Here is a 17,770-nt window from a genome sequence, read left to right as displayed (position 1 = left end):
ACACTGCTCTATACCCTCATGGTGATGAGAGTCCACGAGGGAGGCAGGTGTTCATCAGTAACCCACAGAGCTATGTCTGACACCTGCTATGGTAAGTGCTGTAAAGATGGAGTACACAGCTTCATGGGGCCATACGAGCTGGAGCAGGCAGCTGCCCCAAGGAAGTGATATTGAGTAAGCTCCAAGGATCAAGGAGGAGTTGATGGGAAGAAGTACGAGAAGAGTGTCGTAGGCAGAGAGAGCAGGTCACCCAGTGGGGCTATGGTGCAGGAAGGAAGGAAGGAAGGAAACAAGGAAACAAGGAACATGGGGAGCACAAGGAATGTGGCTCGGGGGGGGCACTAAGTGAGGGGGGGCATCCGTAGTGAGGAGGACGCTTTTGATAGGTATGTGCTATGTCCAATGAACGGTTTAACGTACTATGTACGATTAATACACAACTGGTTTAGTTGGTATCCGGGAGGTGGTGAGTAGGCTTTGGAAAAATGTGTTATGTGTTACTGTTGAGTTACTCATTAGAGTTCTTGCTTGTAAGCATGTTTGCAAGAAGGTCAGGTAAATATGTAAGAATATGTGCTAGGTACAGTTAAGCATATGTAGTACTATATATTATTCATGTTGGCTAGGGCACATGTACAGTTATAATGTGCCAATTAAAAAAGAACGAAGGGCATGCTGATGCCCTAATAATACAGATCTGAATTTGATTCTTTTAAGTTACAATATATATGGTAAACCCTAGCACAACCACTAAGAAAATTCTCAAATAATATAGTTAAAGAAAACCTCACTAATTAAATTAAAATGCTACATTAGAGAATATTCACTCAATGCAAAAGAAAGCAGTAAAAAAGAAACAGAGTAACAAAAAGATATGGAAAACAAAAAGGAAAATGGCAGACAAATTCTACTATACCAATAATAGCATTAAATATGAATGGATTAAACAATCCAATCAAAGAGCAGAGCTTTTCAGACTGGATAAAAAACATGATCCAACTATATGTTGTCTATAGGAGACACGCTTTAGATTCAAGGGCATGAACAGATGGAAAGTTAAAGGATGCAAAAACATATAATGCAAACAGCCACCGTAAGAAACTGGGAGTAACTATATGAGTATCGGACAAAATAGACTCTAAAGCAAAAAAAAAAAAAAAGGTTACTAGGGAAAGGACATTTGCTAAATAAAAGGGCCAATCTGTCAGCAAGAGATAACAATTATAAATGTATATATGTACCTAATAACAGAACACTAAAATATATGAAGCAAAAACTGACAGAAATGGAGAAATAGACAATTTAACAATAGTTGGAGACTTCAACACTCCACTTTCAACAGTGCACAAAACAATTAGACAGAAGATCAACAAGAAAACAGAAGACTTGAACGACACTATAAACCAAGAACAGAGGGCAGTGACCAGTCCATGCTGAGCATGGAAGGTTAGTTACATTGAGGCTTTCACCTCAAAAGCAATGGAGGGCCATTGGAAATGGTACTTTTTAAAACAAAATGCATTTTTAATTGATACATAATATTTGTATATATATTTATGGGGTACATGTAATATTTTGTTACATGCATAGAATGTGTAATGATCGAGTCAGGGTATTTAGGATATCCATCACCCAGGTACTGGAAACATTCCAAGTCCTCTCTTCTAGCTGTTTTGAAATACACAACACACTGCTGTTAACTATAGTCACCCTGCTCTGCTATCGAACATTAGAATGTATTCCTTCTATCTAATTGTATGTTTGTACCCATTAACCAACTTCTCTTCATCGTCCCCTGGAAACTCTTCTTCTTAAACTTCTATTAAAAACTTCTTAACCAATTTTTAATAACCTCACTTGCTGCTGTGGTCAAGAGAGTGGAGAAGCCAGAGTCAGCAAAGGAAGAAATTAGGAGACCAAAGTCCAAGGGAGAGGCAATGGGGGCATGGGTCCAAGCGACAATGGTGGAGATGAAGGTAGGAGATGGGAAGCAGGGGGTATCTAGGAGGTAAATCCCCAGGATTTAGTGATGAACTGGACATGGGAGGCATACAGGAGAGGGAGGTAATCAGGGTAGCTCCCACGTTTCTGTCCTGTAGACCCGGATGGAGCCATCCCTAAGATGAAGACCCTACAATGGAGAGAAAAATTAGGTTTTGAACATCTTGACCTGGAGACATCTTTGAGACAGACATTCAAGAAAAGTCAATAAAGTGGCTTAAAAGGAAAGAAAGAGATGTCAAGAAGGCTGTTGTACAGAGAGGTTTGGCACCCAGAGGCAGAGACTGGAGAGCGGGGAGGCAGTGATGTTGTGGATACAGATGAGGTCACACAGGGTCAGGACACAGAGTGAGAAGAGATGGACCTTGAAAGGACCGACATAATTAGAGGCCAGTCAGAGGAGGATAGGTCTGAAAAGAAACAGGGAAGTAGTGGCAAGAGGTAGGAGGAAAATGAAGAGAATGTAGTATCAGGAGGGCCAAGAGGGGGCTCTGTGGGGGAAGCGGCGGGGTGGGTGGGAGATACAGAAATGGGATCGAGTGTGAGCCAGATGCTCTATAAATGTGGCTGAGCAGGAGAGGAGGATGTAGGTGAAGGGTTTCTCTGCCCTGCCTTCCTTCATATACCCTTGTGCCTCAGTTTCCTCCTCTGCAGACTGGGAGGTGGTCCAACAGCATAGGCGAGTGGAACCATTTCTGACAGGCTCCAAGCACCATGCAGAGGTTAGGGACTGCTAATCTGCACTGAACAGTAAGACCAGGGAGCCCCTGTCCTAGTGGCAGACCTGGTGACCTGCCTTGTCCACCTCCTTGGTGATAGATCATCCTCCTTGCCCAAAAAAGTCTCTCAAAGACCTTGCTGGGCTCCAATCTGCTACAGGACAGAGCTTGGTCCCTCCTGGGCCCATCCAGGGTTTGGTGACCATGGTTCCTGTGGTGTCTCCTTGAAGGCAGGTTGCCCTCTGAGACCACCCACCCTCTGCCTAGGCTAGAGAATATCACTGAATCCAGATGGGGAAGGAGGGGAGAACTACACATCCCAAGCCTAGAACCCTCTCCAGCAGCCCTCACCAACCTCGCAGGCCTGCAAGGCCAGTGTTTGTCTCCCCTCTTGGTCCCACAGCTCTGTGTACAGCCTCTAATTGCTGTGCTAATGATGTCATTTTGGGGTTATTTCACTACAGTTGACTCCTCCACCAATCGAAAGCGTTCTTAAGAACAGGGACTGCTTTCTCTTCATCTTTACATTCCTAGTGTTGGCTGAGTAGATGGTGGATGGATGCATGCACAGAAGAAGGGATTTTTGTTGGATGTACAAATATGTGGATGGGTGGATGAGAAGGTTCCTGGGTGGCTAAATGGATGAATGGATAGATGAATGGGTGGGTGAAGGGGTGGAGGAATTCATGGATGGATGGAGGAATTCATGAATGGATGGATGGATGGATGGATGAATTCGTGGATGGATGAATTCATGGATGGATGAATTCATGGATGGATGGATGGAAAGATTCATGGATGGATGGATAGATTCATGGATGGATGGATGAGTGAACAGATGGATGGATAGTTAAGATCAGTAAGAAATGGGGAAGCACAGCTGGATAAAGTGTTAGGTGGATATTACAGTGGATGAGAGAGCAGATTTATGAAACAGCAGATAAGACCATGTTGGGTGGGTGGTGGATGAGTGGGTGATGGATGATAAAGAGGTGATCCCCCAACCCCTGCTAGACTTCCGGTCCACAGGTGCTCACAGAGTAGACAAAACTAAAGGGTGAAAAAAGTTCTCTTTATTCCATACTCCAGCCCATATCCCCTGCAGTCCCCCAGGTAGACACCCAACCTCTCTTACACCTAACAGCATCCCCATATATGAAGGTCAGCACACGACCCCCTGGGACAGAACACCTGCATGTGGCCCAGGCTCTACAGCCACGCTGTCTTAGTCACCTCATCTTTTTATGGCCTTTCCTAACAAGTGGCACCTGGACACACATTGGTAGTAAAGCCCACAGAGACCACTGGGCAAAGGGCCCTTCTCAGAACATAACCCAAGCCCCCCATGACCCTCTTTGCACCTGCTCTATGTCCAGGAGAGGAGAAAGCGCCCCTTGCCCACTGCACGCCTGCCGCAAAAAGCCTACAAATCCACACCAGCTGGTCACTCACACAGAAAGCCAGACACGCCCTTACCAAGGAAGCACAGCTGCCACCTTGCTGGGGGCACCAGGCATGTCCCCATGGCAACCTCTCCACCCCCACAATGCTATAGAGTGCCAGTCCTCAAAACATTTGTGTGCCCAAAGGCTTCCCACCACGAAGACCCCTTTCTGGTCAGAGATTACAACATCCAGTTCGTCACAGATGCTCTCCTTTGCCTATTTTCCAAACGTCCCCTCCCGCCCTTCAGTGTTTCCTATCAGGCTGAACCCAGTGGGAGCCAAACATAAATTGGATCTCATTTCTCCCGTTTTAGACCCTCAATATCTTCCCACTTCCACAAGAATAGAATCCAAAGGAATCCGGCCACTACCGTGGTCTAAAAGGGCCTGCGTGAGCAGTAACCACTTCCCCCTGTGACTTCTCTCCCTCCTCTCTTCTCCCCTCTCTAGCCTCACTGGCCTCCCTTTGGTTCCAGGATGTTTCAAGCTGAGTCCCACCTCAGGGCCTTTGCACAGGCTCCTCCTGGGCCTGAACTGTGCCTGCACAGCTCCTCTTCACCGATCAGGTCTCAGCCTCCAGTGTGGGCCTCCATCATCACCCTGAATAAACAGGCGGCCCCTCCATGTGATTTCAGCACTCTTTCCTCCATTCTTTCTATTTCTGTCATTACACATTTATTTGTTTAGCTTGCCCTGCCACACCCAGCACCTGGCATTGTGCGGGGCCGATAGCGCGTGCTCAAGAAATACCTGCTATCTGATGGATTCATGTCAGATTCAGAGCAAAGACTCTGGCCGGACTGTCCGCGTCCGAGTCTTGTGTGACCTTGGGCTAGGGAATGAACCTCCCTGGGCCTCAGCAGCCTCAGCTGCAAAATAGGGTGACACCAGAGCCTGCCCCGAGGGATGCCGGGAGGATTCAATGAAAGAACGAAGGCCAGGAACCATTCTCCAGCCCCAGCCCCAGCCCCAAGTCCTTGCTTCCTGGAGCCGGAGCAATGAGTGTAAGGTCTGCCATGGAAAGAAAGAGCTTATAAGGTAAAAACGCAAACTGTAGTTCAGCCACAGAAAGGAGGGTTGGACTTGACTTTAAAAAAAAATTCTAAAAAACTTTTTTAATAAAGGCTACAAGTCTATCTCCTTCCTTCTTTATCAACGACACGATTTATTGACCGGGGAGGCCATATTGACTAAATAAATCTTGATAATGACCACGGCAGCAATCAATACCTGCTTATTACCAGCCCCGGCCGAGAATTCCATCTTGCGGAACGCAGGCCGGACGACAGGGCGCGCCACACGGCTCCAGGACCAGCGGGGCCGGGGATGGATGGCCGGGTGGCGCTCATTCTCCTGGCTGGGAGACACGCTCCCAGCTGGGAGCGGGGAGCTTTCTCTCACCTTCCCCCGACCCATGCTTCTCAGGCTTTGGGGCCCAAATCCATTTCCATGAGTTGACGGTGGCAAAGTATCTTCAAAGGTTTTTAAAAAGAACAGAAAGGGGCCGGGCGCGGCGGCTCACGCCTGCAATCCCAGCACTTTGGGAGGCGGAGGCAGGCAGATCACATGAGGTCAGGAATTCAAGACCAGTCTGGCCAACATGGTGAAACCCGTCTCTACTGAAAATAAAAAGTTAGCCAGGCGTGGTGGCGCACGCTTGTAATCCCAGCTACTTGGGAGGCTGAAGCAGGAGAATCGCTTGAACCTGGGAGGCGGAGGTTGCAGTGAGCTGAGATTGCACCACTGCACTCCAGCCTGGGCAACACAGCCAGACTCTGCCTCAAAAAAAAGCATACAGAGAAAAATACTGACATAGTGACTGTAGATGGGGGAACCTCAGCAGTGGCATGAGACAGACATCAGTCCTGGGAGGGGCACCTCTGGCCATTAGTGAGGCCACAGCAGGAATATGGGCGGCCAACAGCCCTGGGTCTTGGGTTCAAGTCCAGGCTGGGCTGCTTCCTGGCAATGTAGCCAGGGACTAAGCCTTCTGTGCCTCACTCTGCTCATCTGTAAAATGGGAATGGTCATAGTTTTCCTTTCATAAAGTTGCTGTGAGAATTAAAAATAAGACAATATAAAGGGCTGTGAACACTGTCTGGCATTGCAGTAAGAGTGCAAGCTCCATTTGTTAAAGAAATTCCAGGCCTGCACAGGCCTCTCCGCAAGCTGTCTTCTGACCCACAAAGCCAGGCCCGGCCTTGCTAAGCCCTGCCAGGCGGCATGCAGGGAGGTCTGACCTCCTGTCCCAAGCTTCTCTGCAAAGAGCCAGTGCACCTGGATGCTGGCTGCTGGCTCCGGGTGGGCCGCGCTGGGAGAAAGACCCAGGTGAGATTCCTGTCCTTACAGGGTATGGTGGGGGTTCCTGCGCCGGGCTGGAGTTCAGGTGAGCTTCTCTCATCTGATACCTGAGCGGCTAATACTACAAATCCATCTCTAGGCTCCACCCAGATTTGGGCACCTCTGAGCTGACCAGTGAGGCCTCAGAGGTGAATGACAAACAACAATGATGGCAATAATAATAAAGGTAATACTAGTTGCTCTTGTTTATTGGGGAATGATGGTGTCCCAAGTGTGTGTTATGGGCTCTCCATCAAATCAAATCTTCTCAATGTCCCTGTGAGGTAGGGGCTGTGTTTCAGTCCCATTTTACAGATGAGGAAGCTGAGGCTTACAAAACCGGGGAGTTGCCGAAAGCCTCCCAGTGAGGAAGTGGCAAGACCGGGGTCTGAAGCAAGATCTGACCACTCCGAGCCCAGCTCCCATCATTGCAGGTGCAGCTCCCGAGGCAACTGAAATTCAACAGGAAATGCCCTTCCATTTTAAGAAAGATAACAGTAACAACTGCCAATAAAGATAATAAATAGCAATTAATAATCATCACCATTAGGAAAGGCTCACAACATGCCCAGCCCTAGGCCAAGTGTCTACATGGAACTGTCACTTTCTACTTCTCACGATCCTTGAAGAAAAGTACTTCTACCTCCAAATGATTATGAAGTAGAAGCTTTATGAGAGCAGGACTTGGTCTGTTTTGTTCTTTGCTACACTCTCAACATCTCAGGCAGCTTGGGACACATAGCTGGGGCTGAAAAATGCTCATCAAATGAATAAATGACCTGTCTCAACAAACCAGGGATGCTCCATTCTAGACAGAAAAACTGGAGCCCAGCCACAGAAGGAAAGATGGGTCTCCTGCCTGATTATAAACAAGGGGTCCCTGGGCATGGTGGGAAAGAAAGCCCCTCAACCCTGGGATCACTGCCCAAAGACCCAGGCCACATTCTCATGCCTGCTGGGCTGATCCAGTGGGCCTGGGAATCAGGAGAAGAATGTCACCTGGGTCCGAGGACGTTAACTGGCTGTCTTGTGTCCCAGATGACAGCCATCTCACAGGTTACAGGGATGCTTTCAGCTCTCTGTGGCTGAGGCCACCAAATCATCGCTTATGACCTGCAGCCTGCCAGCAATTAATAAATAGATATATTAATTAGATGGGAGCTGCTTCCCAGGTTGGAAGTGGGGTCACCCTAAGGCGAGACTGATGGAGCTAAAGGTAAACCCTCATTTGCCACAGGCCTGAGGCCGGTGCCCAATTCCCAGCAACTTTCAAGAGCCAGTGAGCCAGGGGTCCCCCAAGACTGCCCTTCAAGGTGAAGCCAAGGGGCAACCGCCCCCAACCTCATCCCTCCTGTGGATTCAGCCACCCCATCATTCAAGTATTTATTGAGCACTTACTATGTCCCTGCCCTCCCCAGGGAGGGAAGCAGACAGTAAACAAATGAACAAATAAATATACATATAAATATTAATCACATCAGGTGAGGTAAAGTGAGGAGAGGGGAGCTGATTTGGAAAGAGAAGTCAAGGAGGACCTCTCTGAGGAGGTGGTATTCAAGTGGAGGACCGAACTAACTGAAGGGAGGTGTCTGGAAATTGTCTCAGAGAGAAGGAACAGTAAGTGCCAAGACCCTGAGGCTGGGACATGCTTGGCTTGTTTGAGGCACAGCAAGGAGGCCACAGGGGCTCGAGTAAAGACCGGGAGAGTGGGGGGGATGGGAGGGGGATAGGATGGGGGGATCCTAAAGCCTGAGGGCAAGTAAGGACAGATAACCAGGAAAGAGACAGTGCTGGGAGTGACGGCTCCCCGGCGCCCCCCAAGACATGACAGCAACCTCAATGGAGAGTCTCCTACACCCTGAGAGCCTCATGCAGATGTCCCAATCCCATTTCTTCTTTCCTGTGGGACAAGAAACAGACCTGAAGGCACGGTTATATGGCAAAGAGATGTGTAAGGGTCAACGTCTGCACCTGCTGGAGGGAGCCAGTATGAAGAAGAGAGAGGACGGAAGGACGGGAGGAAGGTTGTTTGGTTGATGGAAGCTCCTAGACTGCCATGGAGTTAGCAGGGGGTCCCATGTGTCCCAGGTACGAGTCTGCAACAGAATTTCTGCTGCACTCTGCCCCTGGCTGGGCCAGCTATGGGATGGATTTCCAGTACAGCATGGGGGCCAATCACACTCCCTGAAGTTGAAGATGGGCACGATGCATTCTCATGGAATGGCCTTTCTCCTACTACCATTGCTATCTCGCGAGTATGCACCGGGCAACTAGGATTCAAATCCCAGCTCTTCTCCTTTCTTCCTAGATATGTGTCTTTGGGCAAGTTATTTCCCCTTTCAGAGGCATGGTCTTCTCATCTGGAAGATGGGTGTAGCAATGGTACCTCCTGGAGTGCTGGGATTACAGGCGTGAGCCACCGCGCCTGGCTAATTTTTGTATTTTTAGTAGGGACAGGGTTTCACCATGTTGGCCAGGCTGGTCTCAGATGCCTGACCTCAAATGATCTGCCCGCCTCATTCTCCCAAAGTGCTGGGATTACAGGCATGAGCCACCGCACCCGGCCATGCAGTGTCATGTTATATCCTCCCTCCCTACTCCTCATTGGCAGGTGGCAAAAGTGAGGATGGGGCGGGCCCAATAGCCTGCTCAGAATCTTCCCTTGGCCATACTGCTTCCTTCAGTTCCTTGGAGGCACAATTCTTCCACCCTCCTCGGGGTCTCCGCAAATGCTGTTCCCTCTTCTGAGATGCTTTTCCCTAACCTTGTCCTTGAGATCTCAACAGAAGGGTCATTTCTTCCAGGAAGCATCCCCTGAGGTCCAGACCCAGGCAATTCCTTTGCCATATGCTACCTTGGAATCTATTCTCTTTGCCCATCCGGGAAATGACATGTGCATCCACTCATCCCGTGGCCTGTGGGCTCTGAGAGAGCTGGCACCTTGCCTTCCTTGCTTGCTATATCATCTTTAATACGTAATTATTAGTTATTGTATTTGTGTTTTTATATATAACTATTAATTATACCATAAGTGGTGAATGTACAGTTCTGGAGTGAAGGATAATTGCAATTATTATTCATTTTAACATTATATCATGTTTCAATGTGCTGGGCATGGATCTCAGTGCTTCGTATGCATTAACTCACTTAATCCTCAAAACAGGCTGGGCACAGTGGCTCACACCTGTAATCCCAGCACTTTGAGAGGTTGAGGTGGGAGAATCACTTGAGCTCAGAAGTTCAAGACTAGCCTGGGTAGCATGGTGAGACCTCCATGTCTACATTTAAAAAAAAAAGCCAGGCGTGGTGGTGGTGCACCTATAATCCCAGCTACTTGAGAGGCTGAGATGGGAGGATCACCCAAGCCTAGGAGGCTGAGGCTGTAGTGAGCCCTGATGGCACCACTGCACTCTAGCCTGGGTGACAGAGTGAGACCCTGTCTCAAAAAAATAATAATAAATGTCATCACAACAATTCTTAAGGAGGTGACTACTACTATTATCCCCATTTTATATATGAGAAAAGTGAGGCTCAGAAAGGTTAAGTGACTCACCCAAGGTCACACAGCTGGTAAGTGGCAGGGCTGGGATTTGAACCCTGGCCTCCTGGCTCCAGAGTCCAGGTAGTCTTTGGAGGTGGAGGGTATAGGGCTTGATTCTGCACACCACATCCCCTGGGACACCCGCACCCACAGACACTCGTAGCGGATGACAGACACTCGCAGGCGTCTGTAGCAGCAAGGTCTAGGAGTGACGGCCCCACTCAGGGAAATCTGCCCTGGGCTGGCGGCCCCTGTGACCCCTGTGGTCTCCGGATCCGCAGCACCCACGGTCCACACCGGCGGCTGGGCAAGTCAATGGACCATAATGGTTCCTGGGGAGCCATTTACCCCATCCAGCTTGAGCGACGGGCAGCTCACAGAGTCTTAAGCACCGCTGGGCCCCCCGGCGTCTCTGGGCAAACGACCAGCTCAGGCCAAAGAGGCCAAAGGATTGATTGATTTCTTTCTTTCTTTCTTTTTAATGACAAATGCATATCCTGCAACTGCTGTTTCACTGGGCTGAACTGAAGACTGGCAGAGGCTGGGGTGTGCTCGGGAGGGGTTTCAGGGGCAAGTCAATGGACCATAATGGGTTTCAGGGGACAGCCACAGGCCCATTTTTGGGGGTGTGGGCTCCTGGGAAGAAGCAGAGACAGCAGGCTCTGAACGCTACTAACCAGGTATCTTCATGGGTTAGTCAGGAGCCTTTCATTTGTTCTGGAAATGCAGCCTCTTCTGGAACTAGGCACTGGGAAGGTGCAACCTGTGGCCTTGAGCTACAGAGAAGACCCTCCCCAGGACCCTGACAGCCAGCCTGACCCACTGAGGACCCCTGGCACAGGGCCCTGGCACTGACTGTTCCCTCTGCCTGGAATGTCCCTCCCAGGTCTCCACTCCCTTCTCCATTGGACCTGCCCAGTGTGGCCAGAGCTCCTGATTTTCAGGGGACACTAGTCACCTGGATTTCTTAGGTAAATCTCCTGCATTCTAAATGCTGACAACTTACACAAAAGTGTTTTTAAATATCACACTAATCTAAACAGACACATCCATGGGCCAGACATAGCTCCCAATCAGCAATTTCTGTAGTCAGAGCTCCCAAAATATAAGATACTACATATAATATTAGTACAATACTAATATAGTAAACCCCCAATGGAGTAAGAGAGAAGAGAAAACTTGCCCAGAAATCTCTAAAACAGCCTGCAAGGCCAGCAAGTTCCAGCCACTGCTGTTTATTTGGTTTTCTCCTCTCATACTCTAAAAATACCAATGACAATACGAAGTCACTCAGACTCACAGGGCAGCAACTGTGTGCCCACACTGTGCCCTTTCATGTTCAAAGTGGTTTAATCTTCCTGAACAACCTAGAAGGTGGAGACTATTATTAGTCCCATTTAAAGACAAATAAAGTAAGGCTTGGCGAGGTTAAGTGACTTATCCAAGGTCACACAGCTGGTAGGTAATGGAGTCAGGATTTGAAGCCAGGCAGGGGCCTCTTACCACCCTGACTCTTCATGCTTCTCTCTGGAGGGAAAGGGTCAAGAACAAGTTTTGGGAACTGAGTTTGATCCACTTTAATACTCTTAACTGGAAAGTTAAAACTTCAGCCATGCCACAGCCTATATATGACAGCCATGACATACAACAGTAGACCCACGGCAGGCAAACTACAGTTCTCAGGCCAAATCCGGCCCCCTGCCTGTTGGTATAAATAAAGTTTTATTGGAACACAGCCACGTCCATTCATTCTTATTGTCTACGGCTGTTTCATGCTAATCGCAGAGTGGAGGCTTATGGCCCACGAAGCCCAGTGTATTATTATCCAACTCTACAGAAAAAGATTGGCCCCATCTGATGGTAAACCTAGCATGTGTAGAGAGAGACCATACCCTGAGAGGGTTCTATGGTCAAAACCCTCTGGGGTGTCCTTAGCAATATGGGAGCACATCTGCATATTACAGTGGGGAACCAGTGGTGGAAGCTTCTTTAGTTTTCTTTAGGCTAAGTGGTCACGACATTTGGGCTCAGAATGAAAGAGATGAAGGAGACAACCACAGGGAGATGGGAGGAAAAGGGTCTCAGACAGAAGAAAGCATACATGCAAAGGCCCTGAGGTGGGAATGTGCTTGATGTGTTTGTGAGACAAAGAGAAGGCCGCTGTGGGACAGTGGTTGGAGAGGGAGCCAGAGAGATCGAGAGAATGGGGCAGATCCTGGGGGATCTGTCAGGGGAAAAGAATTTGAATTTAATCTAAACATGATAGGAGTATATTTTTTTTCTTTTTTTTTTTTAAACAGGATCTTGCTCAGTTGCTCAGACTGGAGTGCACTGGTATGATCATAGCTCGGTGCAGCCTCCACCTCCTGGGCTCAAGCAATTCTCCCACCTCAGCCTCCTGAGTATCTGGGACTGCAGGCAGGTGCCACCATGTCCAGCTAATTTTTTTATTTTTTGTAGAGAATGGGTATCACTATGTTGCCCAGGCTGGTCTCAAACTCCTGGCCTCAAGCAATCCTCCCACCTCAGCCTCCCAAAGTGCTGGGATTATAGGCATAAGCCACCTCGCCTGGGCCATAATAGGAATATAAAGTCTATACCCTCCAAAACACTACAAGTCATTTTGGTGAAGGGCTCATTGAGGCTTAGAAACCAAGTAACTCCATCCTAGACAGAATTTTTTGTTTCAAAAATATTGCTTAAAAGGTCAATAGCCCCACACCACGACCACGATGGAGAAAGAAGGGGAGGGGCCCAAGGTCATCACGCTTGTAATCCCAGCACTTTGAGAGGCCAAGGCTGGCGGATCATTTGAGGTCAGGAGTTCAAGACCAGCCTGGTCAACACTGCAAAACCCTGTCTCTACTAAAAACACAAAAATCAGCCAGGCATGGTGGCGTGCGCCCATAGTTCCAACTACTTGGGAATCACGTGAACCCGGGAGGCGGAGGTTGCAGTTAGCCAAGATTGCGCCACTGCACTCCAACCTGGGTGGCAGAGCCAGACTCCATCTTGAAAAAACAAAAAAGAAGAAGACAACGCATTTAAGTGACCCACAAAGGTGACAGCATCCTTCACCTTTACAATAACTCGTACAGCAAAGGTGGGCACAGCCAGCCGACTTCATGGGCTAAGAAGCAGGAGAATTGTGATGTGGGATGGTTCACCCAGGAGCGCTAGAGGCCACAGAATACAGGTCTTGGGGTCCTTCCCCCCTGCCAACCTCTACCATCCCTAACACCCTCCAGTATATGACAACATCATAAATAACAAGCACCTCCAGAGGAAAAATATCAAACAGAAGATGGGACCCTGAATCCCAAGGCCAGGAACAAAGGCAGGTCACCACCTGAGTCCCCTTCCAATGCTTCACCTCTGCCAGGCCCGGCCTTTGAATTAGATAGCCAGGAAGCTGCCGGAAATTCAGCCCTTTCAGAAGTAGCACAGAAAACCACAATTTCTGGGCAGCCCTGTCTACCATCATCCAGGACCATATATTTAGCACTAGCCAAGGTGCTCACGTTTGAAATCCCATCTGCCGGAAGAAAGGTTACCACGACAGAATGTCAAGTTCGAAGATAGAATCCTCTTTTTAACAGGAGAGTTTAAAAAAAAAAAAAAAAGAAGAAGAAAAGAGAAAGAAAAACCACCACCAGCATCAGAAAAGCTGTTCCCTCTGGTCAAAATAGCACCGTGCTCATCTGAAATAACCCACCGAGACACTTATTTGCTTCTTTTAGCTGGTCCGTGGTTTCTCCATTTTCTACAGTGAATTCAAGTATTAATAAAAGAAATTTCAAGACCCCCAACAGCAAAACCAGTGAGGGATGAGTTGTTGCTTGTTTTTTCTTCTTGCATTCAAAGAGAGAGCCTGTCTTTGAGAAGCAATCTCTGTCAAGTTGAGAAACTACAATTTTGGGATACCCAGAAAAGGCTGCTGGGTTCTTTAAATAAATTCTCAACACCTGTTTCTAGCTCTTTCTGCAGAAAAGGGCCACAGGGTGTGGGTTCTACGGACTTGGAGAGGCAGAGGGAATGGGGTCACCCACTGGCTGGAGTTATAAGAGAGTCCAAGGGTTTGTCTTATTCTCAGAGCGGTCCTCACCTAATGCCAACCCCTCTCAGGGGGCTGAGCCATGCCAAGCTCTGTGGGCTCACGCTCCCCACCTCGGCTGCAATTGGACCTCGGCAGTAATTCTATTATGGCGAAGTTTCCAAAGTTAGGATTCCGCCAACAGGGCTGATAGCTTATTTACTGCTGTCATCTATAGAAAGAGGAATTTTGACACATTGTTAAATGATAGCACATTTAGATAAGTCAAGCTGTCAGAGGCTCTAATGGATGTCTAAACTCTCTGTGGCTGATATGTAAAATTTATGCACTTCAGAATATCATAAGGTTATAATATTTTAATCACATCCCTGCTCTTTTCTAAACTTTGAGCAGGGGAAAATATCCCATCAAGCACCATCTTGCTCTCCTGCGCCAGGAGACTGAGTGTTCCCGGAAGTCTCTCCAAACTCCTTGGAAAAGTCCGGCCTCTCTTTGCTTATACTGTTGATCTGCCTCCCAACTGCTGACATCCGAAGCAGCATTTGCCCCTTCCTCCCAAATTAGTACCATGTAATCCTATCGGCCAACCTCCTTCCTCCCCAGAAACACAGATGAGCATTTGGTCTGGGGACCCTCATTTGGACAGGGTGCCCCCCAGCTCATTGTTAGCTCAATTAACTCTCTTTGGAGTCAGGGAAGACAGCATGGGAGACTGGACCCAGAGCATCGTAAAAAAAGTAGAAAGTTAAGCAGAAAAAGAAAATCATAAAGGTATGAATCCGGTTACGACGATTATACACAGAAAAGCCATAAAAAAATACTGCATTAGTAATGTTCACCATAAAGCAATCTTATAACCAAATGAAATATGCCTAGCATTATCTTTGGATGGAATTTTATTTCTTCTCGTTTCCTGAGCTGCTAGCAGCAAAGGCAAAAAAGAAGCAAAGATGGGGGGAGGTAGTTTCAGGAGTGGTGGAGTAGGGTGGCATATCTCAGATCACCTTTACCATCGGCCCAAAGTCATTAAGGTTGTTGACTGACTTCCAGGCTAGGAAAACAGCCCTGCTATGTACAGAGACGGTGCTGGAAGGAATAATAACTGGAACGCTTCCATTTTTGAAAAATATACATTTCCGGAGGGCTGGACGCCAGGCTGGTACAAGGTCACCTTTCTTGCCAGGATCAGTACGGCGTCAGCGACGTGGTATGGCCTGGGGACACGGGGCGGCCTATGCTGCCTAGGCCACTTTAATGCTCAGCAACCACGCTGCGAGAAACCATTCAACCTGAACAGCCAGGAGTGAAAGCAACGCACCTCCTCACCATCACAGGCAGCTCAGCCTCAGGATGTGGGACCAGGGCTCTCTGGCTGCCCAGGCCTGGGCCTGGGGACCTGCCTCTCCTACCTGGATCTCAGAACAAGCCGGCAGAAGTTCTCCTTTCTGTCTATCTCCCCTATAAGAGGAAAGCAGGGGAGGGGGAAAAATGAAAATAAAAATGTGTCGTAGGAGTCACTGGCATTATGTACAAGAGAGGATCCCAGGCCAAAGTGCTTAGGCTCCTAATCCACTTCCAACAAAAATGCCATCAGTGAGGATATGGGGTGGGGTGGGGGTGGGGAGCTGCGGCCTGTTGGCCAGGGGACCAACTGAAGATTTCAGGCTGGGGGTGGTGAACACAGCAGATGGAGGGCCAAAATGTTTGCACGCGGCCACGGCTGCCACGTTTATTTCTCTGCTTTCTAGAAGTGTGCTGCCTTGCAAACTCCCACAGGGATACCCCCTCCACTTAATATCGATGTAAATGAGTTTACCCCCCTTCCCTAAGAGCCTTCTCCGGTGTGCCAGACACACCAGCCATTGTCTTAACGAACAACCCCCCCGTTCACACATTCACCCTGTAGGCTGGGAGGTCTAGGTCCTATCTCCCCATCACCTGAACAAACCCCTCCACCACCCCTTACCTTCATCCTTTCCAGTTCAAATTTGCTTTCCATCTATGCATCTTCTAAAACGCTAACAAAGGGTTCCCAGATCAATGGGCGTCCAGCTGGAATCAAGATTTGGGTGACCTCAACCGTTCTACAAAAGACCCTTTGGGTAGAAGATTGAAGAGAGTGAGGTTCCAACCTCCCCAGCTCAGACATTAGCCCCCCGGGAGCCGCACCCACCCCTCAGCACCCAGCCCCTGCCTCTCCCCGGGCTGCAGCCCGAGCTCCCCGGATTGAAAACGAGTTATCTAATGAAAATTGTGTTAACTGACATTCCGGCCGACAGGGAGCAAATACCAGCGCTGTAAATCTCGCCGCGGAAATTTTCTCCAGCCCAGAATAACAATAGGACCCTGCAAAGGGCTTTCGCCAGCCCTTCTGGTTCCTCTCCTCTTGTGTGCCACGTTCTTGTCATTCCTTATGTTACAGAACATCAATCATAAATAAAGACGCTGTCCCCCAGCCGTGCCCGGGTCTCATTTACAAACATTAGCAGGGAATACGATTACCATTGGCCTTCGTGCCAAGCCCAATGTGGCTGCCCAATTCTCTCTCTCTCTCTCTCTCTCTCTCTCTCTCTCTGCCTCCACAACCCCCACTCTTCCAGAAAGGCCACTTTAGCATCATTTAAGCCGGCAGGCACAGCTCGCAGTCCTGCCCGTCTCAGTTGGCCACCAAACTGTAGCCCCAACTCGAGTGCAGACCCGGAATTGCAAGGCACTCGGCAGTTATTAACTGCATGCCTCAGTGCCCCGATTTTCTCCCCAGCTCAATGGCTTTGGGGGAGGGGGAGAGCGAGGAGCGGGGCGTTTGGAAGGACGGGGACTGGGAAGCGGGGAGAAGCGGCGGGTGCTAAAACCACTTATCAGAAGAAACTTAACGAGATTTGCCGGCGGATTAAAAAAAAAAAAAAGTGGGTCCCTTTTTATCTCCAGACTGATGATCTCGCGTCTTCCGCGAATGTCACGGTCAAGGCAGGATGCTCTAACCGCCCCGTTATCCGCACCATTTTCCCGCCCCTGATCCCCGCCGCACCCCCCGAGACTTTGCGAGACTCCAAGGCTGGGGGGCCTTGCCAGGCGCGTCCGGGGCACCCCGGGATAGAACAGAGGCCGGAGCTGCGCCTCCACGGTGCGTTCTCTGAGATTCCGCCTCCCAACCCCGGCTCCTAGCGGGTCTGCAGAGAATACCTCCAAATCTGGGGGAGGCACACAGACTCCCACAAAGGGAGGATGGGGAGAAAGTGATGGGGTTTGGAAGAGTCGCCCTAGGGAAAGAGAGGGAAAGAGCAGAGAAGAGATGAGAGAAACAGAAGAGACGGGAGAGACGGGAGAAAGAAGAGACGGGAGAAAGAAGAGACGGGAGAGAGGACGGAAGGGGAGCGGCGGGGAGAAACGCAGGAGGCAGAACAAGCGAGAAAATCTCTCATTTAAAAGTTCCCATGGGCCCGAGGGCTGGGAGTCACCTGCTCTGCGCTGCTCCCGGCTCTCCACCGCCCTGGAGACAGGAGCGCAAACTTGCGCGCGCCCGGGCCCATCTCCACCGCCCGTCTGCATCTAGACTTGGGAATGGGGTGGAAGGGGGGTAAAGGCAAGAAGCAAAGACGAACCCCGAGACCCCGGCCCGAGGAGAAGAGGTCTGCCGGCGCGGGCGGCCAGTCCTGCGGCGGTGGCTCTG

At 49.3% G+C, this 17,770-nt stretch overlaps 1 protein-coding gene across 1 annotated transcript in view; it reads right to left on the bottom strand.

Moving 5' to 3' along the window:
* Positions 1–5,581, bottom strand: part of CUX2 (cut-like homeobox 2) — a 349,283-nt gene extending 343,702 nt beyond the window's left edge. The window contains exon 1 of the mRNA XM_011997935.1: positions 5,396–5,581. Coding sequence (XP_011853325.1) covers positions 5,396–5,581 — 186 coding nt within the window. The remainder of the gene's footprint in view (positions 1–5,395) is intronic.
* Positions 5,582–17,770: the final 12,189 nt, after the last annotated feature.

This window comes from Mandrillus leucophaeus, unplaced genomic scaffold (assembly GCF_000951045.1).
Source record: "Mandrillus leucophaeus isolate KB7577 unplaced genomic scaffold, Mleu.le_1.0 Scaffold55, whole genome shotgun sequence".
Lineage (NCBI taxonomy): Eukaryota > Metazoa > Chordata > Mammalia > Primates > Cercopithecidae > Mandrillus > Mandrillus leucophaeus.
This window is presented reverse-complemented; position numbering and strand designations above follow the sequence as displayed.